The sequence below is a fragment of the Dermacentor silvarum genome, unplaced genomic scaffold, assembly GCF_013339745.2.
Source record: "Dermacentor silvarum isolate Dsil-2018 unplaced genomic scaffold, BIME_Dsil_1.4 Seq252, whole genome shotgun sequence".
In the NCBI taxonomy this organism is placed as follows: Eukaryota; Metazoa; Arthropoda; class Arachnida; order Ixodida; family Ixodidae; genus Dermacentor; species Dermacentor silvarum.
In genome coordinates, this window is record NW_023605932.1 from 7,373 (window position 1) to 34,971 (window position 27,599).

The 27,599-nt window shown below is 43.8% G+C and overlaps 1 protein-coding gene across 1 annotated transcript; it reads right to left on the reverse strand.

Annotated features, from left to right (window-relative positions):
* LOC119434811 (protein CLEC16A) lies at positions 1-27,599 on the reverse strand (the record flags this gene model as incomplete). The annotated part of the gene is made up of 11 exons (XM_037701866.2): positions 1-321; positions 1,087-1,200; positions 2,340-2,390; positions 5,855-6,041; positions 8,066-8,186; positions 15,051-15,113; positions 17,357-17,462; positions 19,518-19,598; positions 19,758-19,825; positions 21,733-21,866; positions 27,398-27,599. Coding segments are annotated over 11 exons (1,433 nt in total), but the record flags the coding sequence as incomplete, so codon positions are not given.

Consider the following 27,599-nt stretch of genomic DNA (forward strand, 5'->3'; position numbering starts at 1 on the left):
ACCAGCTAAAGCTCCTCAATAAGGTGCATACAGCACTCGCGACACGGTGACAACAAACTTACAGTCGGTCGCCGACGCCGGCTGCGAGTGATCGCCGTCCTCTGGGTGGCAGGGCACTGATGGGTGCAGGCCAGGCGGGTAAGAGTTGGTCGGTGTCGTCGTAGCCGAGCCGCTAGCATGAGGGTCGCCGCGGCAGCCCTGTTCCTCGGCGCTCATGGCTGCCATAGCCTCGCTCGCCGGGGCCACAGCTGTCCACGTCTCCAGGCTCTTCTCTAGCGTTTCCTCGGGGGCCACAAACTCAGGCTCGCTGCCCAAGTCACTCTGTAAGGCAAGTGCAAGACATACAGGGAATGCTACCAACAATCACAAACATCCGAAAGAAAGTACAAACACTGTTTTTTTTTTTTTGTTCAAGGGAAAACAAAAAATTCTGATGTTTTATGTGCCAAAACCACGATCCGATTACGCGGCACGACGTAGTGGTTGACTCTGGATTAGTTTTGACCACCCGGGGTTCTTGAAGCTGCACCTAAATTTTGGTACACAAGCGTTCTTGCGTTTTATCCCAATCGAAATGCACTTGCCGGGGATGGGATATGATTCCGCAACCTCACACTTAGCTGCGCCACTAGCCACCGTAACTTAGCCACTAAGTACCCACTAAGCCACTTAGTAGCCACTAGTAGCCACTAAGCCGCCGCAACGGGTCACGTTTCCAGTTCCCTTGATCCCGTTAGTAACGGGCCCGGGTGCCAAGGGAATTGGAAACGCAGCTGAGGATAGCAGAATATTAGGAAATGGATGAGACTGGGACAGGCTGCTAGTCTAACAGGCCGTTGGTTATGAGATCTACGTGTTAGATGACCTGGCCGGCTATACTTAGTGTAGAGATTGTTGACTGTCAAATATGGGACTCGCATGCCCTGGTCTACACCCAGTTGTGACAGTGTTGTACAATGACGGGCTTCTGAAGATGAGTTTCAGTTTGTGAAACTGAAATGCTCACCAAAAGACATCAAAACCAAAGATGATGCGAAGCAGTTCAAGATGTAAAATTGAAAGAATGCAACCGAACGGAACGATTACCTTGTTCGAGGCAGAGTCATCCTTGGCCCGTGAGGTGAACACTTTCATGTCTCGGTTCAGGATGATGTTGGCCAGCTGCCGGACTAATGGCTCATGTGACACTATAAGGAACACCTGCACGTATGCATGGACACATGAACACTGAATGTACACTACTTCAACACACCTGATCCCCAACAGCTGCTAAATGTGACTGTAACTTCCTTTTATTCAACTGGCACCCTCTAAACTTTAACAAGGGTTTTTGTCCACGATGAAATAAGAAGTGTAATGCTGACTTCCTAATTTCATTAATAATGACATGTCATGTCATGACATGATGGCCAAAAAAGGCCAGAAGGATCATCTTAACAGTGGGTTAAAGAAAATTTTGAAATGCCAAATTTATATTGAATCACAACCTCTCAAAGCACTATTTCCTATTGAATAATACCTTTATGCACGAACTGGCCAGGAAACAAATTTTTGTTGTCAACATTCTGCAAAAGGCACTGGCTAATGGAGCATTGAGTGGCAGCAAGAAAGAAGGCAAACAATTTGTATAAGTGATTGATCGATCGATCGTGTTTATTGTACCAAAGCAACATACAGGGTAGGAGCAACTTAGGAAGGAGCAACCTAGTAATGTCAGAGGGGAGAGGGTGGCTACAGAATAATTTTTTACAATTTGACCCTGGGGTTCCTCACCTACACCCAGAACAAGGTATGGTATACCATAGTTTTGATTGATGGTTCTGGTCTTATGTTGAAACACAGAAACTAAACATACAAGCTATGATGAGTAGAGCATTGTAGACTTCGAAAGGGCTCGACATTACTTTCGGAAGGACCAAGTGTGGGGCTAGTAGGTATGGGTTCATACGGGTGTAATGGCACCACAGAATGTAAAAGACGAAGGAAGACACGCAGGACACGGTTGCTTGTGTTCTGTGTGCCTTTATCTGTCTTCATTCACTTTATATGGCGCCATTACACCAGTCTGGGCTCAGTGTTAACCCTCTGGAGTTCGTTTCAGGTGCACTGAAGTCCCAATACACGCGACGTCACTTGCTTTCTGCTCCCACCAGAATGCAGCTGCCGGAGTCGGAAGCCAAACCCGCGACCCCGTTGTGCTCACAGCAGCACAATGCCACAGCAACTGAACTAATGTGGCAGGGCAAAATGGAATGCTTGTGTTCTACAGCCCAAAACAAAACAAACATTCCATGCTGGCACTACCGAAATCACGAATGAAAACACTCCAGCACGCTCACCTGTGACAAGAGGAACAGGGACACTACGCTGCTGACTTTCTTCCGGTCGTCCTGCAAGAAGTCACGCCACGCCGGTCACAAAAACGACAGCCTACAAGTCGGCACAGCAAACAGACGACAAACCTGTGTGAAAGAGCGTGTGAGCATGCACTCATACGAATAGCGAGTGCCTTACAATAGTGTACTTGCTTTGAAGTGACAATGATAACTATGAAGCCCAGGCGGAGTACAGAGGCTTTTACAGCGAAGCTGTTAAGGATAATAGTTAAGGAACTCCCCTTAACATAATAATGTTAAGGGGAGTTCCGCAATGGTTCACATGTGGCGGCGGCAGTGACAGCCAATAGTAGCGTACGGCGGCGTGGTTGTTGCAAATGTCAAAGAAGAGCCAGCAAAGAAGCCTGCGTCTTAGCACCAAAGCGGCGGCATGACCAGAGTGTCGGTGAAAACGCACAGCCAGACGCCAGCGTTGGTGATGAGCCAGATCAACAGCCAGCAAGCCAGCCCTGCCAGGCCGTTGGAGTGCACAGCAAGATGCCAGTGTCAGTAGAGCCAGCGCAGCTTACAGGCATAAGCGTCGAATATAATACAGACAATGGAAGTGCTAAGCTGGGACATAGTGAGTGAGGTATTTGAAAAGACTCTGATATTTAGCAAAGGAATCGCACCGGATATAGCAAAGCGTTCGCAAAGTGTTGGGTAGATTTTGGACACTGGCAAAACAGAACCCTAAGACTTTCAGGAAGCGTGAAAACTCCCTTGTGCAGCTTTGCTTTCTTGGATGTACGAGTTGCTCGAATTGGCATACATCCAAGAAGTCTTTTTCGTTTGGGGCTGTTATAATATATAAGCATTTATAAGCTGTTATGGCTTTTTTTTTTATTATTACAATCCTTTTTGTCACCCCGGAAGTGATTATGAACCCGTCCTGCAACCAATTTCATTTCTCATATTAGAAAATGACCGTCTAACTCCTCCAGTTCAAACTTTAATTAGTCATTTTTATAACTACTGGCCTAACTAGTACTCCTGAGTCATTTTGCCATGTTACACTCCCAATTTCATAATCAATGACAGGTGGGAAATCACGTTGAACCTGGCAATGAAATGCCGTCTGCTCTTTACCGTCGGCGCCGATCGCGGTCGACCCACACAGCGCCAACACTTTCTACGCATGGAACGGTGATCGAGTGACGTGATGTGCGCTTCGCGCTTTTGTCTGTAACGCAGATTGCCCTTGCAATAAGCCTCCTGCCGTAAGAATGGGAAAGCCTTTTTGTATTTTGGAGGAAAAACTGGATAGTACAACTTTCTATGCCATAGAAGTTTGCCATAAAATACACGTCCACTATTTACCTGAGAATCCCATTGGTATTCACTACAATAATATTGTCACTAATTCTTTACCTTCAGAAGGAAAAAATCATTTGATCCTATTCAAGACATTTTATTGATAAAAAAAAATATATCTTCCACACCTTGATATACTAGAACTGAGTTGTAATCAGTACTGGCAAACTAATTTGGAGTTACCTTCAACCCTTTCAGACGCTCTGTACACAATTGTGAAACCAAGATAGTGCATCAACAGCAAAAGCATCAATTAAATTAAGGATATTTAAAATGTGTCCCGTGCATCTTCACATGCTTCCGATTGAAATAGTGCTGCAAGTTTGAATTACACAGGCAAATTGTTTTAGTAAAACGAACATGAAGGTAGATGGTTGGATATTTTGCTTGGTGTGAATATGTCATTGTATGTGGTGTATGTCATTGTATGTGGCTACATACATGTCATTGTATGTAGCAGGTTCACTTTTGTTGTTTTTCACAATGTGTTGCGCCAATCATAATTTTCAAGTGGCTGGATAGGTGCTTTTCAAGCCTGGTAGACATGAAATAGTTGATGTTCACGTAACTGATGTTCCTGTAGTGAGTTTTCACATGAAGTCCACATTCTGTAAACTTGACAAAACTCACTAAAGAACTGAAAACTCTTGATCTGTTCTACAGCTGTAAGCTCTTGATGATTCTAAGATGTAAGAAATACGGTGAAAGTAAGTTTTCAATCAACACAACTAACTGGCGTCTGAAAGGGTTAATAAAAGCGGATTGTACTGCACACCTTGGTTGCTATGTACCTAGGTCACTAATAGCTTGCTACATTTCTTGTTATGCAATGCAGGCAAACTCCCAATGATGTGCAGCAGTATGTTTTCTTGCCCAAGAATTGCAAGCATTAAGCACTGCGATATATTTTCTGATATTCGATTTGAAATGCACTATTTGGTATTTGCAGAACCCTAAAAAACTTTTGAAAATGACGTACTTTATGGACTATAGTCCATACCCAGTGTATAGTCGGCAGGGCCCAATATAAGCTTAAAATATATCTTTTTAGGTAGTCTGTACGCGGTGTATAGTCTACAAGGACAAATTTCAACTGAAGAGAGTTTATTTAGATTTAGTTTATATAGGTAAATAGGCTGTGGGTGAGGAAAAATTTTGTTGCCTGCCAGTGAAAGTCTGGGTCCTTTATCAGACAGCATGTAGACGTGAATTCTAAAAAAACAGACACTTTAGGTAGCATCCCAAGCAGGATTCGTCCGCATATCACGAGCTGCCAGTACGAGCTGGGAATATTGCTCAAGCTCAGTGATGAGCCGATTTCGCTATGTGGTTTAGCGCGGTAAAAATTTGCAGTCGCACTCTGGCCCCGTTTTCCTCAAACATGCCTGTGATCTTACAAAATGAAATCACACATAGCCCACAGATAGCCCACAGATAGTCGAAATTTCAACTTGTAAACTGGCGCAGTCAGTGGAAAACACGCTATACTTTGCCAGCATAAACTGATCTAATGTTGCTGCTTTGAGTCCCTTTATTGTGTATCCACACAACAAACGGCTCCCCAGACGACTGTTCTGCAGACAATTCCGCAGACAATTCCGCAGCCCATCCGGCTGCAAAGAGCAACCACATACGAGAGATGAAGCTAGCAGATGATAGAGTAAAAAAAATGCTACTACTCTGTACCCTACACTCACCACAAATGTTAGTAGTAGACGGGTTTGAGATTAGTGCCTAGCTAAAGGTCTAAAAAAAAAAGAAAAACAAAGAAAGAATGGTTGGTCGCGATGGTTGGCATTTTGGCGGAAACAGACGAGTTTTTGTCTCCTCAAAAATGGTCTTGTCAGCAAAAGGACAGCACTTGCTGCCAGACCTGCAAAAGCATTCTAGGTTAGATAAACCATGTTCGCCTACCAGAATCCGGAATCCTAATGCGAGAAATAGTTTGGCATTTTCAGTTCATGCTCATCACAGATGAGGCGCTACCAACAGCTATCTATGATGTGCAGTCGCACGATGCCCCATAATTTGTTCTGCCATGTGTGTTAAGGGCGGTCCACTGAATAAGCCGATGGCCGGGCGAATCCATTACTGTCCGAACCAACAAGCACGTGCTACAATTTGCAAGCAGACGAAAGTCGGCGCAATATATGCGGAACACTCACCGCCAGGCACGGGTGGGGTCCCTGGACGAGCGAGTAGACGTAAAGCGGCACCAGGAGCCGGTTGAGGAGGTGGTCGGTGAGCACCGCGTTCAGGGCTTCGATGTGAAGGCACAGGATGTCGTTCATGTAGTGGAGGTGGTCCAGGTGCTCGGCCACCAGGTCAGACAGCCTAGTACTGTTGCCGTGCCTGTGTGAGAGAGACATGCTCACATGTGAGACATGCAATACAGTCAAACCTCGATATGACGAACCTCGATTTAACAAAATTTGCGATGTAACAAACTATTCTTATTTGCCCATCTTAGTTCTAGTGAATTAACAAAATTCTCGACATAACGAAGTGTTTTGGTGCAAGTGCAACTTCGTTATGTCGAGGTTTGACTGTAGTACACATGCTGGCATATGCGTTCACAAATGTATAAGGGGGAGGGGGGGGGGGGATGCTAGGATGAAGAAGGGTCAACTTTTGAACCATTTGACCAATTTTTAATTACATTTAGTGGGAACATTTACCTTCTTATCGTTAGAAGACATTTTAAATTTCATTACTCAGGCACAAATAAAGAAATCACTAATGGTCACTGTGTTGAGCCACATTGAGTGTGTGTGGCTAGGAAAACTATCATTTCAGAAATAATAGATATATTCATTATTTTCTTATCGAAACCTTATAGGTGGTCTATAGTGCAGGGTAAGGGCACAGCCACTTGCTTTTTCTATGCCCATTTCTGTAAAACTCCCGTTAAACGCCAACTCCCGTCAGAAACGAACGGTTTTGACCGTTCCTTTTTTTTTTTGCATTGTCACCATACGTCAAATATCTAATATTTCCATTGTGTTACAGGAAATTTGGAAACCTATGGGCCCTTATTCATTGTTCCTGACACAATTTCACTCTAGAAACCACCTTAAAAGTAGCTGTTGGTAAAGCCATTCGGAAACTATAGTTTTTCCTAAAGGTGTTGCTTTGCCAAAAAGTGCAGACTGAGAAAAATCAATTCAAAAGTTGCAGAACATGCCACTTTACAGTGAATAATGATTAATCGAAGGACCGTACTGCGTAAGCTGGGCCCTCTTCATCAACGTGAAGATGCTTGGCCCTCCCGCCCCCCAATTGGTTCAAGTTGTCTTCTTTTTTAGCAGCTTTAAAGTTGACAAGCGGCCCTGTCTGTGCTTGTGAAATGTTTCCTATGGTTGCTTGCTAGACATGTTTCGTCGTCTGATCTCTACAATCCAGTTCCAGCTCATCAAGCACACTCTTGATGCTGCATGCACCCTCATTGAACTATAGCGCAGCCAATGCTCCAATGTTGCTGCAGTCTCCACTATTCTCAGGAGTACGAACTCCATTTTCGGGCACCTCTTCTACACTGACACCCTGAATGATTCATTTGCATTCTATGTCTGCATCTTTGAACAGCATGCAAGGAGGTCTGGCTTACTCTGCCTTTTGCATAGACACACTGGCTCTTTAGTTATGTCCCCACTGACAGTTGGACAGAGTGGGCTCTCGGCACCGATGTCTTCTTGGCATCAGCCAGGGCTTTGCACAGGTTGTACTCCGAGTGTTCACCGACTGTAATTAAGTTGTAATCCACCAATCCGTGTTTCAGTGTTGGTTTGCCAATCAATCCAGACTCGCAGTGGTTGAAGATATGCCACCTTCGTTGCCTTACCACCAAACCATGTTTCAGTTTGGCTTGCCACTCAATACCGGCTCGCCACAGTCGAAAATAACATTTTTTCGGTGCACTTATTCTACGCATCATGCTGCAGCCTTGATAGGCCTCTTACGGCTAAAAAGTGCAAAGACTATCTTTCGAACGGAGACATTCATTCAGTGTCCAGTTTTTCTTGTGCCTGGCAGCAGTGTTTTAACAACAGCAGTCACAAGAACTTTTGACGGCAAGCGCATGACACCGTCACACCTTTTTTTTGTATTGTAGAAGGGCAATTTACTAATATAACTAAAATATTTCTGTTAAAAAAGACAGTCACAAAAGAGATGGGACATAAGCCACCAAGGCTACAACGGAACGGCAAGGTGAAGCCTCTGTCATCTTTCTCGTGTCTGCATTGAACTATGAACCAACTAGCACAACAAGCGCTATTAAGCCTCATACATCCGTTGCATTTATCCGATGAACCTTAGCGAGCCCTGCTGTCACGCTCTTCCACTCGGTAGACTCAAAGAAAACCAGGAACGCTCACTCGGCATGCATGGCACAGTTGTCCAGCTCGAGGACGTGCTTGCCGATGAAGTAGACAAGGTTGGAGAAGTAGGGCGCGGCCGTCCGGTCGCGGATGAACTTCAGCATCGCCCTGTCCTCCACTGCAGAAAAAAATAGAAGGCAGGGGAGGGGGGTAGCGGAAACGGGAGGAGAAAGACCGCAGCGGAACCGAGACGTCACCAACAAGAGCAACGCACGGCTTCGAAAGTTTGAAAAACAGTGTTACACTCTTTGATGAAGAAGAAATGACAAACAAAAATAAAATAGTGGTTTAATCCACAGCGATAAAGCATTCTCACGATTGGAAAGTCACTTTAAGAACACGCACTGCATTGTATTTTCCTGCATCTTGTTTTGAGTGCACGCTGACGAATTTCTGACGTAGACTATCGGCAGCCCGTTCAATTGGTGGTCCCAGTTCCACATTTGAAAGCTGTGGGAATGCTTGTATCCAAAGACGGCCACCCGCGCAAGCGGGCAAACAAACCCCAGCAGGTTCAGGGAGGATGGGGACACCTTCCTCACCAGGGCTCCTCACAGGAGGCGCCAGCGTTATCAGCGCCACCGGGCAGGTGACGCAAGATGTCGATGACATCGCCCAACTTTTTCTTTTTTTTTTTGTCCCCTGCAAGCTGTGAGTACGGTAATAGCTGCTGCCGCTTGCCCTTTTCCCAAAATGTGGTTAGCCAAGCTTTGCCACGACAGATGCGGTGGCCGCCCCCCTCACCCCACAACCAAGAAGCCGGAAACTCCTCTTTAACTGACCCATTTTTTTTTTAGGAGTTCCTCAGTGATGCGGCTGACTGTACATGCGTGAACGCATGTGCCAGCATGTGCACTATTGCTTATCTCGCATACGAGCACGTCTCTTTCGCACAGGCACGGCGACAGCTAGCTGGCCTGCTTGAAGTATCAGTTGCAAGCTCTTCCAGTGTACATGTGGTTGTCGTCTATGGTTTTCTCGAGCTTGCACCGAGCCGTGGTTATCGAGCAGGCGTGCAACAACTGCGGTTCACGGAGTGACAAAGCGTAGCGCCATTGGCGCGACCATTTCCTACAAAGCAGAACCCCGACATCCTCGACGTACCTTTGCACTGTGGCTGCTATCGTTGCAGCAACCACACATTCTTTTGCAGCTTTTAACAGGGAACACACAAGAGGAACATCAAGCTAAGCTGCATCCATAAATTAAGTTCCTGCAATAGCAAAGTGGTTGAAGCTCAGTGCAAGCCAGAAGACAAACACGAAAGACTGGACGTGACCAAGCTCTAAAGTTCCCTCAGCAGCCTACCACGATGTTGCAGGTTTCAACAGTGTCTGCTCAGGCCTAGTTAATCGTATCTTGATGGAGAGCGCATTCATGTCTCAGTTCTGGATTGTGTTGGCCAGATGCCTGACTAACGGCTCATGCTATCTGGAACCCCTGCATGCATGCATGCATACACACGTGAACATTGAAAGTATGCTACTTCAACGCTCTATCCCCAACAGCTAATGTAGCCTTCCGTTTCAACTGGCACACCTGAAATTTCAGCAAGGGCTCATCTCCTCAGTGAAACAAGAAGTGCTATGCCGACAACCCAATGCCATTACTGATGACATGTCATGCCGCAAACGTAAAATTGTGGCTCCAAAAGATTCTAAAAGGAGCATCAGAACAGATCAGAAAAATTTATTTCCTATTGAATATTTTTATGCGCCAACTTACCAAGCAGACAAATTACTTACTTTTACTTGTACTATGCTACGTTCTAAGCAAACCAATGTGTCACCCTGGCAAGTTTCAAGAAATTATCCTGCACCAAGATCCTGTGGGTGTGCAAATAGCGATTTTTGAGACCGAATTGAATCAAATATCGAATAGTTTTTGAACATTGTATAGCCATTATCACAATTAATATAAAACGATGTTCACATCCTAGTATTCTTAACGTTAGCATATTTGTCAAAATTTTGACCACCGGTGGTTCTGCAATGTGCAGCCAAAATCACACTCGCAACTTGTATAATAGGTGTTCTACTTTACACTTTCTTGGTCATGCATCACATGTTTACAGCAGTGCATCGTCAAGAGAGAGATGAGGCACCTTGGTGTTGTGCCCTTGGGTTTTTTTTTTTGTATTTGTTTTTTTTATTTTTTTTTACACTTTACCATATGGTCAAAATATATATTTTTTTAAAGGTACTAAGAAAAGTTGAAAAATAAATCAGAATACCTTGTTGCCAGCACAAATGCATTTTCATAGCACCTAGACTATAAAAATAAACCATCACTTACTGGGTACACGTTCAGGAAAACTTTTGCTCAAGTAACTAAAAATGTAGCTGCTACTTACAACTACATTCAAGTGATCACAATTGTTACTAGTATCTTTCAAGATCAGAGGACGAAGTTAGTTAACTGTTGCGAGTTTCTCATGCTGCCTGATTTACTCACTAAGTGTAGTAGCACAGGTTCACGGTTACATCATGGTTCGTGGTACACAAGGGACAGATGACACATAGCACTTACGTCGTCTGTTACTTGTGTATCCGTCTTCTGCGTTGGCTATAGCCATATATCCACACCAACTAGACCAATCACAGCGTTCGTTACAACAGCACAGAGCTGTGTGTCTGTGTGGGATTCCTGCTCTTAATCTGAAACAGGCACTGCTGCACCTACAAGCCGTGCTGTCATGTAACCTACTAACACCGGCTGCAACTGATAGAGGAGAGACTAGGAACTGGCGTAACCACAGGTCCCCAAGTAGCCAATCGCGAACCTTTCATCCTCCGATCATCAAGCAGCTTGAACAATGCTGCACTGCATTTGAAACTCAACACTGGGTTCCCCACTTCTCCTTGACAAAAATGTCTTGACTGTATCGCAAAGACTCCTGAGGAGTCTTCGTGATGCTTAGTTCCTTAAAAGTGCCACAACAAGTCAGTGGCCATCGGAAGTAGGCCAAATGACACAGCAAAACTGCACGATGTGTCCACAGTGGTTGCAAGGCATCAAGGTTAGGCCACAGTTATGTCAGCATCCACTGAAGCCCATAATTTCAGCTAACGGCAAGCTTTCGCTCGGGGCCAATTCCAATTTCCTTCTTTGGTCATGCGCGAAATGTGGAAATATTCTCGTCAGGCAACAACTAAACTGAACTGATTCAAAGAAAATTTGTTTCTCATCAAAAAGAATGTTACAAACCTAGAGATTGTCAGGAGATTCCTTTTATTTGGACCCTCAGAGTTATTACAAAAATCGCCTAAATTTGTGAATTTCAAGAACAAGAGCATCAATTTTACCACTACAATTGCACAATTGAAAGAGGCATCCCATTTCTGTAAAGTACAATTAATAAGAGCAATTAAAGTGGACAAATTTAATGCACCAGTTTACAGTTTATGTTAAATTTTTACTCTGTGCAAGTTTTACAAAATTCATATCTGCAAATTTTTAGTACATCACAGCCCTGTAAAGCGTCTCAGTTTTGTAATCTCAATGTCATAATTGATGCAATTCCTAGCAACGTGATTACAGCCTTGTTTAGGGGCTGTTATCACAATAAAGCGCAGTTGTGATAACAGCCTTGTATTGTTATTTCGCAGCCCTGAATAACACAATCTTTTGCCAGTCTAGATGTCCTATTGACAAGACTGCATACATTAAGACACCCAGACAGGACAACATTGATATGTTACACAGGGTTGTAAATTACAATACAGGACTGTAATCACAACAATACTGCATTGTGATAAAAGCCAACCCAGAGCTGCTATGATAACAGCCCTGCAGAGGGGGTGCTGTTATCACAATACAATGAACAAGATCCATTAAGACATGCAGGCTGGGCAAAACTGATATCTATATAATATATATATTTTTTACATTGCTGAGAAATCACAACCATCATTATCATCTGCCTATTTTTATTTCCACTGAAGAGAAACTCTCACTTTTTTTTTGGGGGGGGGGGGGAGGGGGGCACAGCAACATCATGAACAGCTCTGAATGACTGCCAGTACTGTTATTAGACGTCTCAGCACTCGCACTGTGAGAAGAGACGAATGCGTGCACACACGTATAGTGAAAGAACACGTACTATGTGCCATGACAGTGGCCCCTTTCCACTTTCAATATGCTTCACTGCATAACACTGCCGCAATGCGGCAAAGCTAATTTCACAAAACTGGCCATTATATTAGATATATGCCTCACGCACACTCAATGCATATCCCGATCTGAAGCAAATTGAGTTAGGCCTGCGCTGCCTACATACAAATAGCTTGGATTTAAATCTAACTTAGGCTAGCTATCTCGCACATAATTGCAATTATGATGCGGCTGTGCTGCATAACCCAGTTTCTTCTCTCTCTCTTTTTTTTTTTGGGGGGGGGGGGGGGGGGGATTGGGCAGTGTTTTGGCCGATTTATGGATTTATGGCCGCATCCATACAATCGGGAGAATTGGCAGGAATACGAGAGTCTCTTGGACAAGCCGGGACAGTTGTTAGGTATGTGGTAACAGTTGCGAGTTCCCAGTCATGTAAAACACATCAATTTTGTCTAGTCTAGATGTCCTAGTTGATTCACTTCGAAGTGTTGATAACAACTCTGTACTGCGATTTCACAGCCCTGCACAATGCATCAATTTTGCACTAAACGCAGTTCACGGTACTGCGATAATTAAGAGCAGTGCCACCAAAAACACTGTCACCAGTGGACAGTGCAGCCCAGTGTCAGATTTCAGGTGCAGTGCCAAACCTTCAATCTTTAAATAACAGGAACACTGGAAGTGCATACAAGGTCACGGGTGTGATCACAATCGTGCACATGCCAGTCTTGTTCTTTGGTCGCAACCATCATTGCCAAGGTCACATGACAATACGATTCACCAAGAAAGTTAGCATAAGTGAGGGGTGGGCTAGTTGGTCAACGTTCATATTCGACAGAAAAGCATGACAGAGGAGCAGCAGACGAATTATTCATGAGACAGGTGGTCCATGCGTGAAAGTGCTTGCCATCAATAAGTCCCCTCATCGCTATGTGCAATAACCTGTGCTGGAGTACGCACATTAACAAATATCATACCACCTGTTAATCAAGACCCTATGTTTCCTGAAGTGTAATTGCCGTCAAGCCCCGTAGAACACTATATTCCTGGCCTACAAATTGCTTGTTCCAATTGAAATTGGAATATGCGTCTGCTGTGTGGAACTTACATCAGGCATATCTCTCATCGATGCAATTGGATCTGTCCCGAATCACACTACTAGGTTCGTTCATTACCAACATTCATATGATGCACTGTTTCATTTGATTCATTTCTGCACTGAGATGAAATCTGCCTTTCTGTTTCTGAAAGAAAGCTCCTTTCTTCATCAAAGCAATTCAGCCTGCCACTCCTACATTCCCTTTACTTGTGACTGCATCATCACATAGTGTTCCATGCCGCAACGTCTCGTTACTTTGTGGTCTCCGTGGTTTCAACAAGAACACAACAGGTCAATGGCGCACATTTGTGGATACACAAAGATAAATATGCCGTGGAAACTTGATTCTGGGTGCTTCCTTCAAGCAGATTTGGAAACCCAGTACAAAGCCGCGTAAACCTGCCTCGAAACCAGATAATCCTCCATTGTCCACGAGGCACACAAACTGCACTATTACTTACCAGCACTTATCCACGTTTTCTTAATATCTCGCGCCTTCAGCTTAGATGCGTATGCTTAAGATCTACGACTGAAGAGTATTAAAATATCTACATTCGGTACAGGACCTTTTACTTGCGCATAGCTAATATATGGTAGCGTAAAGACAGAGGGTGTGCCGAGAATCACAGGGCGCTTATGTGTAATTTCTCATACATACACTATCACAGACACTATGGGAATAAATTGATTGCACCAAGCATACTGTCATGCTGCCTAAACCCTAGGACATGCATGCGTACAGTAAATGACCCCTGTGAAATTCTATTAAGACAATACAAATGTCAGTGCACGCATATTGAGGGTCTTCATTATGTCCTGCAAGTTTCATGATTGTGCCTTAATGTCATGGAAAACATTTCTTGCACTTATAGAAATTAATGTGGGGTGATGTACATGGCTAGAAAGCAATGCCAGCAATTGTTTTCTCTTAACGTCACAAAAGTTGTGGCATACTTAAGACGTGCCCAGAACATTTACTTCATTTCGCTTCCCATATCAACACAGAATTTTGTTAAGCGTAACCGTGGTACAATCTTTATTCAGACAGTCAGAAAAAATTGCCTATACAATGGCATGAGCATATGAAAACTGACACTGGTTATGATCTTCAAAGTCTTTCTATATAATTAAAAAATTCCATTAGGTAACAACCTAATGTCCCTCAAGTACATTCATTCCAAATATACAACTATTTTTTGTATACAATATGGCCACCCCAAGTGTGACTTCATGTGGTTATTAATAACTTCCACACTGATTTATATTAGTGATTAGAAAAATGCATTTAGCAAATTGCTTTCATAATACTGCAACATTGCTTGAAAGGTAATGAAATCTAGCAAACAAAACATGCAAACAGCTTCATTCAGACATTTCCCATTTAAGGGAGACAAATAAAGAAACAAATACACAAACAAAAGTCCCCAGTTTCTGTCTAAACATCAACACAATGAGCCAATTGGGGTCATGCAAAAAAAAAATTGTGCCCTCACGATCGCAGTGGTGAAACGCACAACAAAAGATGCAACAGCAATGTCTGATACACATACAATGCGAGCACAGCAGCACCTGGCGGCAAAAAGTGAAGCCTCAACAGCCTGCAAGCTCCCAATGTTATCTGCCAAAACCATGAAGACATAATTTGAGATGACAGGTGTCATGCAGTGTGTGTGTGTGTGGTCGTCATTTCAACCAGTGGTGAGGGACACCCAACAGAAGGTACAACAGCAATTTGCGTCTGCTTTGCACGAGCAGCCAGTTTATGCTTACCACGTCCATTTTTTCTCTTATGTTTGGATTGCAGCATGCCTTCGGGCCTGCTGGCATTAGCTTCTGCAATGGGATGGATTCCAAAAAGAAGTCTCCCTGAGCTGCCTGTCAACTACGAGTGAGGCTAAACAAACGTTTGAGTCGTGCTTGATGGTTGAACAGCAGACAACAATAGACACAAGAGAGACTAGAGCCGGGACAATGTAGCTATTCTATCCCAACGCAACCCCTTTTCGTGCAATGTCTATGATCTGAGCAACACTCTGCCCACGTTGTCACCGGGATTGGCCAGTCGTGAACAGTGGATGAGATGAAAGTACAGAATCGAGTAAGAGAGTTCCATACAATAAACCGGCTTGGGACTCCCTTCTGTCTGTCGTCTGCAGTTCAGCTGTAAAACTTAGTTCAAACTGTGAACGAACTAGTTTTAAATACATTTACACAAATGCATGAATACTATTATAAAAAAATCGGACGGTCAGGCTAGGCGGTACAGATTGACAGTTGACGGAAAACAGTGTGACACTAGAACAAGTATAGAACGAACAGACAGGACCACACAAGTGTTAAATCGCACTACCGTGCAGTTCAGGAAGACCTGCACAAATTTGAGCAGCTACTCAATCGCAGACAATGAAAAGCCTGCCAACCCTGCCTAACTTATTTCATCTCATTGCTGGTTTATGACTGCATTGTGCACCATGAAGCCAGTACATTGTGCTTCACGATGCAAGTACAGCCACGGCTGCACTGCTTCTGCGCTGACTCTTTTACCTTCCATACAGGACGCGAGAGACAAGAAGTTATGAAGTCGGGACAGGAAGTGTACTTGGTCGTCGCCGAGTGCAGCAAAGAATTCATCGTAAAAAGTTCACCGAAAACTATGCACAACGAAACATCCAAGCGGGCAAAAGAAGTACCAATGCCACAAGCACAACAAAAGCAAACCGAGAGAAAAAAAATTAAAGACAAACAAAACAAGACAAAAAATAACATCAAGCAAGGTGCCCCCACGTCATGAAGCTGAGACAACTTTTGTTCCAAAAGAGCCGCCGAAGGACTGCAGACTTCCCTCTTCCAGACGCGAAATGCTTTGTCTGTTGATTGTACCGACTGCGAAAGGTGGTTATGCAAACAAAGCAGCGCTGACAGCCACTGCTTATGATTGATTGATTGACTGGGCATAGCATCCCGAAGCAACGCAAAGGCCACAAAAGATACCTACTAACCGCTGGTTTTGTTTGGTTGTTTTGCTGGCTATGTGGCTTTGGTTCCTCCTTGTACACATCTATACAACACTGTTGCTAAAGCGGTATTTGCACGGGGGAGAAATCCCCGAGGGAAATGCGAGGAGCATCGTGATGTGGCGCAGGGCCATCCATGACGTTTCGAGCGAGCCACCTGTCCCTCCCCTAAGAGCCACCAAGGTCATGTGCCGCTGCCGAACAGATGCGTGCACGCAGACAGGACACTTCTCCCTCCACGGGATGGGGGAGCGTTTGTAGCTCTCATCCCTGTCTTTGCGGGGATCGCCGAGGAGCCGCGCCGCCTGACGAAGGCACGACGTAGTGGTCACGTGCTGTGGTACCCTTGCAGCAGGGGAGCCGCATTTCTCCCCCACGTGAATGCCCGACTAAGGGTTCGAGTCCTTGCGACCAGCTCTTTCTAAATATTAAGGTGCTTCGTTTTCAATTAATTTCTTCAGTTGCGAGTTGGCACTTGTTTTGTATTGTCCTTTCTGTTCGTTTTTGCATGTGCGCTTGCACCACACTAATTATCAGTAACCACGCATCAATGTTGCAAAGCTACAACAGCATGCATTCCCTCACTTCACCCAATGTAAGAGCCAATGGTAATGCATCGATCTAGTCCATCTGCAGTTTGTCTTTATCCCTAGAAGATGCATCACCTAGAGTAAATTATGTTATGCTTTAAGAATACTGATCACTGCCTCCTCAAGACTATGTACATTTAAAACAAGCAAGAAACGGTTCCAATTTCCCTAACTTTTGCAGCCTGTTTACTTACTGTCGTGCCTGTTGAAGCACATGACACAAGTGCGCGGTAACTGAAACTGCCCATATAGGTCAGTCTATGGACTATAAAAAAATTTAGGCTCACAAGGTCATTAAATAAGCCTGTGTTTCTGTAACATAAGGACAAATTACTCAAATTCACAGCTTGTTACCTGCTTGTTACAACACATACGAGTGAACTAGCTTTCACAAAAGCAGCCTGCAACAAATTAACTACTCAATGTGGAGGCAACAGCATTTGGGTGGTGCAAGGGTGAACCACTGCCTCACCTTTGAAGACGTTCAGGGTGAGGGTGCGGACGGCAATGCGCACCATACTCTCGTTGTGGTTGAAGAACTTGATGGCCTCGGTGTACAAAGGAAAGTCATTGGTGTGCTGCATGAGGGTATATACAGGGTGGGTGTTCCAATGAAAGTCGTCTCCAATCAAAAATTATAAGAAAAGATAAACACGCAGGAGATTCAAGACAAGTAGCTAACTGACCAACATCAATTGTGCAATAGATAAATGTCACTACAATACAGTTGGACCTCATAATAATGAAGACGCAGCTGACACGAAGATACTTTTGTTATGCCCGATATTTTTTATAAGCACAGTACATTCAAATTTTGTCTTGTAAACTTGTAAGCTGCATACGACACACTCCAGCTGGCTCGTTATTAATCTGTTATGATGCTATATTGAGCCGTGCAATGAGTAGGAGCTCAGCAGACGACCGAACAAGCATAAGCAAGTGCCAGAACAAAGATTTTTAGAGCGCAGCTCTTAGACGGCCGTTTCTGCGGCGAGCGGCGGCGTTATACCTTGTAACCGAGCGAACGAGCACAGCGAAAGACGAGAGCGAACGCGGAGCACAGCGGGCAATGAAAGACTGCAAGAGTGAAGAGAGAGCGAGGAGGAGGGTATGGCGAAAGCGTGAGAAGAAAATCGTAGTGCCACGCAAGACGGACTATGGCAATACAAGATGGCGCCAGAGTAGCATGCTTAGTTAGGGTGCCTCGATGCGCTCACTCGCCTCTGCTCCATTCACAGCAGCGCGCATCGAGGCACTCTACGTGTCGTCTGTTCACGAAAGCGCTGCACGAGCAGAGGTCTGTCTGCGGCGGCTGCTGTGAATCGCGCCCACGCATCAGCCACACGCTGCCTCTCGCAATCTTCCAATTAGTGAGGCAGCCGCGCCACACTTCGCTTCGTTTGGAACGTGCCGCACGAGACAGATTGTCCGTGCCAGCCAATATATCGCGAAATGAAAAGACGTATAAATCTGCGCTCAAATTTCGCATTAGGGAGCATCGTAGTCTTTGGCGAATTTTTTTGCTCCCATATGAGCACTTCCTGCTTTGTTGTAGAAAGAATATTCAGTATTCTATTCTATATTCAATGGTAATTGTTTTCGAATATAGTCGAACGTGTTTATGACGCACTCGATAGTTCTTGCAAAAAGTGGTTACCCCATATCCATGGTTCATTATATATGGACTCGCCCTTAAAAACGCTAAAAAATTAACCACATTCAACAGTTACATATCAGCAGCACTCTGGTCCGAAAACCAGATTTTCAGTGCCATTCTTGCTCCCGGTGCACTCCCGCACCTAGCTGCAAACTTGCATTAGAAACATACCTACATCTAAAGAACGAAATGCGGCGGTGTACATTTTGAAACTGCAAGCGCAGCCACCATTTTTTATTCGGGAGCTTGCGATATATTTTACTACCAGCGGGATGTGACTGTATTCTGCACACACACGAGAGCAAAGCATTCTTTTTGGCTGGAAGCATAAACTTCGGAAACTACTGCGGCAGCCAGCCATCTTGCGAAGGTCTCGGCATTACGACTGCACGTCAGCCACACAAGAGCCGTAAAATTACGTATCTATGTCGCTTCAGTTTGTACGGCTGCGGTGGTGAAAGCTACCACCCTCCCGCTGCAATGCAACTTTGCTGCTGCGTTCGAGTGCGCTCGTGGCTGGCTGTTCTTAGTGACGGCTCTGACGCAGACTGCTTAGTGAAAGCTGACAACGTGGTTCTGCATCGCAGCCAGCACGGAAGACCGTCACTAAGAACAGTCGGCCACGACTGCACTGAAACGCAGCAGCAATGCAGCCAGCAGACAGACAGCTAGTAGTTATGAAGGTTGTGACAAACCAAACCACTCGTATAGCTTCACTGTCTGATGCATCAGTTGTCAGATTGGCATAAGTCTCTGAAGGATCTTTTTTTTTTTCCATAGGGCCTCAAGGACAGGCCCTTCATTTACCACAAAAAATAAAAACCCAAAAAGATATGCCAGTAAATATGCTCAGGTGAAAACGAAATGCAAGCACTGTTCAAGCAATCGGACAAGTTTAAGCGCCTTTAACGCATTGAAAATGAAATTTCGATGTTGAAGGGCTTTCGAGTGTTTTGAACCCTGCGTTTCCTCTCACCTCATTGTAGAAAAAATGGATGGTGTGATTGTTGAGCTTGAGGGAGAGGGTCTTCAGGAAAGATATGTAGTATGCCATCACCTGGAAAAAAAAAGCAAAAAATCAGATAAGGGACGGGGAGTTAAACTTATTCAGAGCATGACTGCAAAACACTTTTAAGTTGACATGTGAGAAGAAAAAAAATTATCTGCGCGATGCAACTTTCTGTTGCAAACTGCAAGGAAAACATTCGGAGCTCACCTCTTCGTCAGAAAAGTCAAACTTGTGCACTATGATGGAGTTGACATGGTTGTTGGACAAGAGGTAATCTGAAATAACGAGAAAAAAAAACAAAAAACAAATATAGACCTTCTTCCCCCAACTCATTTAATACACTCGGCTGACTTTATATATTGAAAAGTGACAGGCATCAAGCAATTATGGTATCAAAAAAAAAATTTTTTTAGCCCCCAAATCTACCAGTATACTTTTCACATTCCTTTCAAGTACAGCTGCAAAAAAAAAAAAAAAGGAAGGTGGCAACATAGCTGTCAATTATAAAATCCCACTGCTCCTGGGATGAGCCCTAGAAATAGATTTTTTTTTATTATTCTTAAAGGGTATGGCTGTCTCTTTTCTTAATTTATCACGTAGTGCAGACCCTACACAGGTCTAAGCAGGGTAGACAAAGAAAGAAAACATTGACAACTTTGCAAACAGGTTACAGAATGTGAACTATTTATCATGCGTTGACTGGATGTATTAGATAACATAGATAAGCCTTTTTTTTTAATTAAACAGACTCCAAGCAAGTTTCACAATTCCCTTCGTTTAACAGAAAAGATAAAATATCCCGCATTTCATTTTATATTTTCGAAGCTAGTCTTTTTTTTTTTAACATTCATAGTCTGTAAATTTAATTTCCACACCCCTCCTCTAGATTGTAGAACTGAAGTCAGGCTGTACTCAAAGCATTACCTTTTCACTAGAAACTTAAGGCCTTGCACCAATTTCAAGAAATAAGTACTCCAAGCTGCGTCTTTTTATTACCATACCGCTAGCTACTTCCCTCTCTTTCATTGTTTTCTTTAAATGTCAATGTCACCTTATCATCCTTACTACACTGTGAACGACAATATATTTGCAAAATCAGGATTTTTTTAAATTTTGAGCACACAGCTTTTGTGGGATACGTACACACGCACTTTATTAACAATGATTTATATTTACACCAAGCAACACACATGAGGCGGTAAATTTGGGATGGCAGAGACTCGAGACTGACACGAAACACAGTGCTTTTAGATCACAGCGACCTTTTCAGCCACTTTGCCTTTCAGCCTGCTTCAAGAATATGTGTGAATAAACTTGTTCGTAGCAAGTACCCCTCTACATATGATTTCTTGCACTGCCACGAGAGGGCGCTGCAGGCACCATTCCAATTTTTTTTTTTCGTGTGCATTTTCTTTTTGTTATCCTGCACAGCTTCGTCCTTCAACATCTTTGGAGCCTTTTTCACGAACAGATGTCATTTCTATAAAACATGACATTTATAAAATTTATGAACGAGCCCAAATTTGTAACGTTGACGAAAACTTTGTAACAGCTGGCAGGTATGGGTATGCACAGGAACTGGGAATAGTGCGGTGTAGCTTTACGGGCCAAGCTTTTTCTCGATTCTTGGGGTTCATTCACATCAACAACTCGCAGAGGTTGAACGAACAAGTTGGTCCACTAAGCGACTGGTCACAAATCATCGCTTTGGTCGAAAAGCGACTGTTTTCGGTCACTCGCTCGCTGCTCTATTTTTCAGGCACGCAACTGCAGTCGCAAACCTACTGAACCAATCAGTGGCACGGGAGTAGGATGTCTGGATACGCAATTTGCATGGCAATGCCAATGTGAGTAGACATGAACGGCACCAGTCCCCGAGATTTTTCCGCGTGGCGACAGCCAGGTTGCGCTTGCCGGTGTAAACATCGCTCACTGCGAGTCACTCCTCGATCACCAGTAGCGGTCGGTTGCCCACCCTTTGCGAATCGCCGGTGTAAATGCACCTTTAGGCAGTCACTGCAATTAGCGCCTTTCAAGCAGGATGCTCGCTCGGGGGCTCGCAACAGTCCAGAGGGCGTTACAGTGAGGAGCTCCCACTCAAAAGGTCTACGCTACTGAAATCCCACATCACTTCACACAACTTGTTCAGTGAAACCACAAGTGACAGGCTGAGCGCGCTCACATAGTGATGTCTCGTTGCGGATATTCTCGAAGAGGATGTTGAGCGTCTGCAGCAGCTGGATGCACACGTAGCGGCCACACTTCTGCTTCATGATCTTCAGGAAGAAGGACAGCATGTTCTTCTCCAGGAAGAAACTGTGCAGGAGAGAGAAATAAAGTACTGTTGTGGAATTCATCTCCGATGACTACGTATCAGAATGCGATAGCATTTCAGCGTTATGGTGCATTATGACAAAATTGTAAGTCTGTATATATGTATTACTGGTATAAGCGCGAAGAAGACACGGACGGTGGCAGAAGACGACAGGACGAGCGCTAACTCACACCTAAATCTTTATTGGAAAGAACATATATAAGTGATTGCAAAAACCTTAGCAAAGAAAACATCGCATGGTCGAAAGGATAACAGTTACCAGAAAAACTATCCTTCCTTTTGCTGTATATATGTGACTATTGCAATTCAGGCCCTTCCCGGATGACATTGCAGAGTTCAGTTAGAATTCTACAGAATTTCCCTGTTACAGTACATTACGACACAATTAACACAAGTGTTACACATACTAAGTGTATGTCTACTGGGACTAGATCTACGATGGTTAGGGCAATTCTGGTACTTTCGTAGATGATTCACCACCCATGAAAGCAAGCAGGGTATGATGTGTGCTAAATTACGAAACACATCTTCCAGATTTCAATTTCTGTATACCCTCTCGCAACATGTGATCAATCAGAACTCTGGTCCTTGTGGTGGGTATCAATCAGGAAGTTTCTGAAGTTCCAAAATTTTCTTCCATAACTGCTAAGGCTTTCACCTAGGCTGGGCAATAATAGTGGACAAGTAAACTTGTAATGGAATGGGGGATGTCAATGACACTCGCTGAAACAGCAGTGGACACATCGACACAGCAGGGAAAAAAAATTCATTCAGTTTCAAACAAGCTCAGCATCCCTGACTGCCAAGAGAGAAAAAAAAAAGCACCGTAAAACTGTTCCTCCATTTTGCTGTTTATTTTTACTAACTTTCATGTCTGTTCCAGCTGCGCCGTCATCGCAACCAGATCGCACATGTTGCACAGATGCACTGCTGCACACAGGTGTACAGCTGTACAAGAGGAACAGTACATGTAGAAGAAGAAAGAAAGAATAAAACTGGCTTAAGAGGAATCGGGCCCAACTCCGACGCGGCCTATTCAAATACATGTAAAACGCAGAAACGCTTTTCCGAGATAAACCCTGGACCGATTTTAAAGAAATCTGTTGCATTTGAGAGAGAACGCTAAATTCTAGTGACTGTTGGAAGCGGAATTTCAATTCAGGGCCTGAATTTTGTTAAAAGAATTTTCAAAAATTCGAAGAAAATAGAAGTACGAAGTTTACAAATTAGTAGCTCTGCATCGAGAACAGATATCGCAGTTCTGTAAACAGCATCCGTTAGAGCATTCAAAGCGGACAAATTTGATATGTCAATTTATATCTTACGTGAATTTGTTATGTTGTGTACTACAAGGGTTCTGCTAAAGTTGTATTTCTATATAACTAATTTTTTTGAGATTCATGTGTAATACATCAATTTTGTCCGCTTTAGATGTACTATTAGATGCAATCCGCAGAATTGTGACATCATTTTTCATTGCTGAGTTTGAGTTGTAAACTGGATAGTTTTGTTTTCTAAAAATTTGCAATTTTTACCCATTTTTTATAAAAAATTTACACCGTAAATCAAAAATTCGAAACTAACAATAGATTTTAGGTGTTTCTTTTAAATGCAATAAACCTTGTCAAATTTGGTGCAGTGGGTGCCGAGAAAAACGAATTCTCATTTTACATGTATTTAGATAGAAGCACCAGAGCTAAAGCTTCCTCTCAACGGTTACACTGAGCCCGATTACACAAAATAATCCAGCCATGGGGGATTAAAGGCTTGAAATTATTCCAAAAAAAAAAAGTTACCCATCATCTAACCAGTTGATCCTTTCGCAAAGTTGATCCAATTGAGCTCACACAGCAAGACATATAGCACAAGACTAATATGTTCACATAGAAAGATTAAAGAACAAAAAGCGAGTGCTACTCTCAACTAGTTTATTCATGACCCGAAGTCAAGGATATGTACATGTATAAGCTCATGCACACCAGGTTGCACATGCATCACAGTTAAGAAAGTGCAACGAAAAAAAAAAAGAGAGAGACAGGCCAAGCTACTGAAAAGTGACAAGGACGTTATTGTTCGTACAGCCACTGCCTTTTCCTACACGAAAAGCTTCTAATAATTTGTATATTGAAATCCCCCAAGATAAAATATACGGGCCAGGAATTTTGGAATAAAGTTGACTGTCTTTACCACCTGTGAATGCAACTTGAAAACTGCAATCCAAGCTTAGCATTACAAACTTTTCAGTGCAGTGGTGAACTTCAATTTGTGCATCTGACTTATGAATAAATTCCCTTTTTTCGGCAAACGTTACACGTTCAGCCGTAGAGCCATTACCTAGACATCCCCCCCCCCCCCCCCAATACATGCCAGCACTTGTCCTAACATTACTGAAATGGTAATACTTTTAGTATTATCTTTTATGTAGCGCGAAAAATTTGAGTGCGTGCAAAATTGACCGTGCAGTGATTCCCCATCCACTATTTGTTTTCAAGAGGCCTTCACCCCCGCCCCCCATTTCCTTAATAGTCTGTGACCCTGAAAGCGTGTTCGAATAGCGTAATTTCCCAATCAAATTGATTTCGAAATACCCTAGAAAAATGACCTTTGCATATCAAACTAAATATTGAATATTTTTAAATTTCTAAACAATGCGAACCAAAGTTGAAAAAGACTCATTTAGACTGACACATGAATGCAATGCCATTCACAACTGCTTTTTTTTTTTTAACTATGGGGTTTTACGTGCCAAAACCACGATCTGATTATGAAGCATGCCATAGTGGGGGACTCCAGATTAATTTGGACCATCTGGGGTGCTATAACGTGCACCTAAATCTAAGTACACGGGTGTTTACTGCATTTCGCCCCCCATCGAAATGTGACCGCCGTGGCCGGGATTCGATTCCGCGACCTCGTGCTTAGCAGCCCAGCACCATAACCACTAAGCAACCACGGCAGGTTTTCACAACTGTACATCCAGTCAAGTGACAAGTCAAGTGATATGAATGCAATGCCATTCACAACTGTAGATCCAGACAAGTGAAAAGTCAAGTGACATGAATGCAAAGCCATTCAAAACTGTACATCCAGTCAAGTGGGCCATTTGTAAACTTCTTTCAATTGTCGGGTGCACAATGTGAATGAAAGTAATGGAGCGAAGGACAGCACATCACCACATACATGCAGGGTGTTGCATTTGTTGAAAAGGAGCCAAGCGGAATACTAAAGCAACGCACGTCGGTTTAAAAGGAATGCAACCCCTGGGATGAAATTAGCCCCAAATAAAAAATTCCGCTGCCTAAATCGCGGCAACACGTTTATAGGGTGCCAAATGGTGAGGCATTCTTATTGAACGACTAAAGGTCGTCGTACAGAAGTTGGTTGCCTTATGCGATCACTGACAAACTGGTGCCTTTCTACAGCAAGCAGCTGTAGCCGCCCTGCAGTAGAGTCATTTGGCGCACACTACACTTAGCATCATTCCTTCTCCCCCCGAGACTCCAATAAGTGTCTAATCTAATAACAAGTTCTCTAATCAAGTGCAAATGAAACAGCAAGGACCATTCTATTCATAATCGAACCATTCTAATATTTGCACGCCCATAGCTACCCTAGATCTGCCCTTGGACTTTTTCTGGTTGGCTGACGCACCCGACAGCTTTCACTGTAATGCACGAAGCTTGAACGCTGGAGTGTGAGTTAATGCAACTCAAAGATGTCCTGCACTACCATCCAGGAAGATAAAAGGTGGCCTTGTCCCTGCCCCTATTAATTATCACAAAGAGCTTAGATAAGCTCCTACCCTCAAAGGTCAACATTATCCAAGTCCTACAGATAAGCCTGAGACTTCTGCGAGCGAGGCAAAACTTATTAAGCTTTGCCCTGCGCGGCTGCTAGGAGCAGATAAAGACGACGTATCAACAAAGAAAATTAAAGAGACACTATATAGGCAAACAAATGAAGTCAAGCTGAAGTGATAGATGCTCCTAAATGCCTAAAGCATCGCTTTTAAGAGAAGAGCTCTGCCAAACCAAGAAATTGATGTAAATATCAATTAAGACAATTAGAAAAGGCATTATAAAAGTAAAAACCTGAAGTCAGGTTCAAGTGATAGATAAGTGCTCCAAATTGCCCCAAACATGCAAGTTTAAAGAAGGTGGAGACTGAAAAACTGAGACATTGACGTAAATATGGGGATGGGATTGACGTAATCGCAGTGTAAGTATGTAATCTACTTACGATGATATTTTGCCCCCCCCCCCCCCCCATTTATACCTTGCAAATAGCAGTCAATCACCAATAATAAAAAGACACTCAAAGTGCACTTGAATGCAAAAGGAAATGCAATTTGGCCAATTGTGTTGCATTTTCCCCGTCTTGTTTATGCTAAATCTACATGCTGCTGTCAGTGCTGTTTACAGCTGTGTGGCGCTCTTTTCGTTTCACCCTCTTCTGGCTCCCAGCAGGCCTAGCAAAGCATGACCTCCGAGATAACCGCCACAGTGCGGGGAAAGGCGCGATTTCACTCAACTACATAATCTCTCGGCGCAGAAGGAATGCCAAGTGCTCAGGAGAGCAATCGCACCACTAGCTCGACTCAATGCTAAACTCTAGCTAGGTAGCGTTGAATGACCCTGGGGGAGGTCATCGAATGCAATCATCGACTTCTCTGAGGGTCACTGTCATCAATGAACAACACCGTCACTGACAGGCCTACGGTCATCGAATGAGTAAACCTCAACAGGATCGCATTGTGGAATGACCGAATTTGGGGTTATTTCAATTACAATGCACATTCCAGTGAGCTTACAATCAGTAGAGAGTGAGCGTTGTGTAAGAAAGTTATGGTCAATTATCGCTTCCATCCCCGACATTTTCACGTTGCTTTACCACTGAGTGCACAGACACAATACTATGTAGAAACAATTGATGTACCAGACACAGCGCATAGCATAAGTTAAAGCATTCTCGGAATTGTGTCAAATGTTTCAGAGTGATCATCCTGGAATTGGAGTGACTCTGGAGTCATTGCCCTCCTTTCCCTTAAAGCCTGAAATAGAATGGGAATGGTATTTAGTCTACTTTAGTCAAAATGGAAAGGCAATAAAATGACCTTGTTTCCATAGGCTTTCACTTTTCCCCTTGGAGACACCCCATGCATGTTCAAGTATGCAAATGCCCTCTTTAAGCGGCTCCTGCCACGTTTAGAACAGCTGAACTCCACATGTTGCCAAGGTAATTAATTACAGCCCACACCCATTGCCAACCTTCCTATGGCACTGACGAAGTTGTCAGGTGGTCGTTACTTTTAAAAAGTATTGTTTTTTTCACACATTGTGGCACAGTGCCGGAATTGATGGGATGGAATGACAATTTGCAGCCATTTCTGGAATGAGAATTGATTCGGGCTTTAACTGGAGTGGTAATGAAGGCCCACATTCCGCAACGCCAGTTCGGATACGGCCCATCTGCGTAAGCCGGAATCAAGGGTATAACTCAGAACTGCACTCACTCAAACACGGTGCTGTCATTCTGGTCGCCCCAGATGAGAATCTCTGCGATCGAGCGCAGCGTCTCCACCAGGATGCCCTTGTTCTGCTCGGTGACCGTCTGGTTCTTCGACAGCAGGTGGTACAAGTACCTGGGGCAGCAAAAGACAACAGATGAGTGACCGACAGGTACGTTATGGAAAAGAGGATGTTGACCAATGTCAA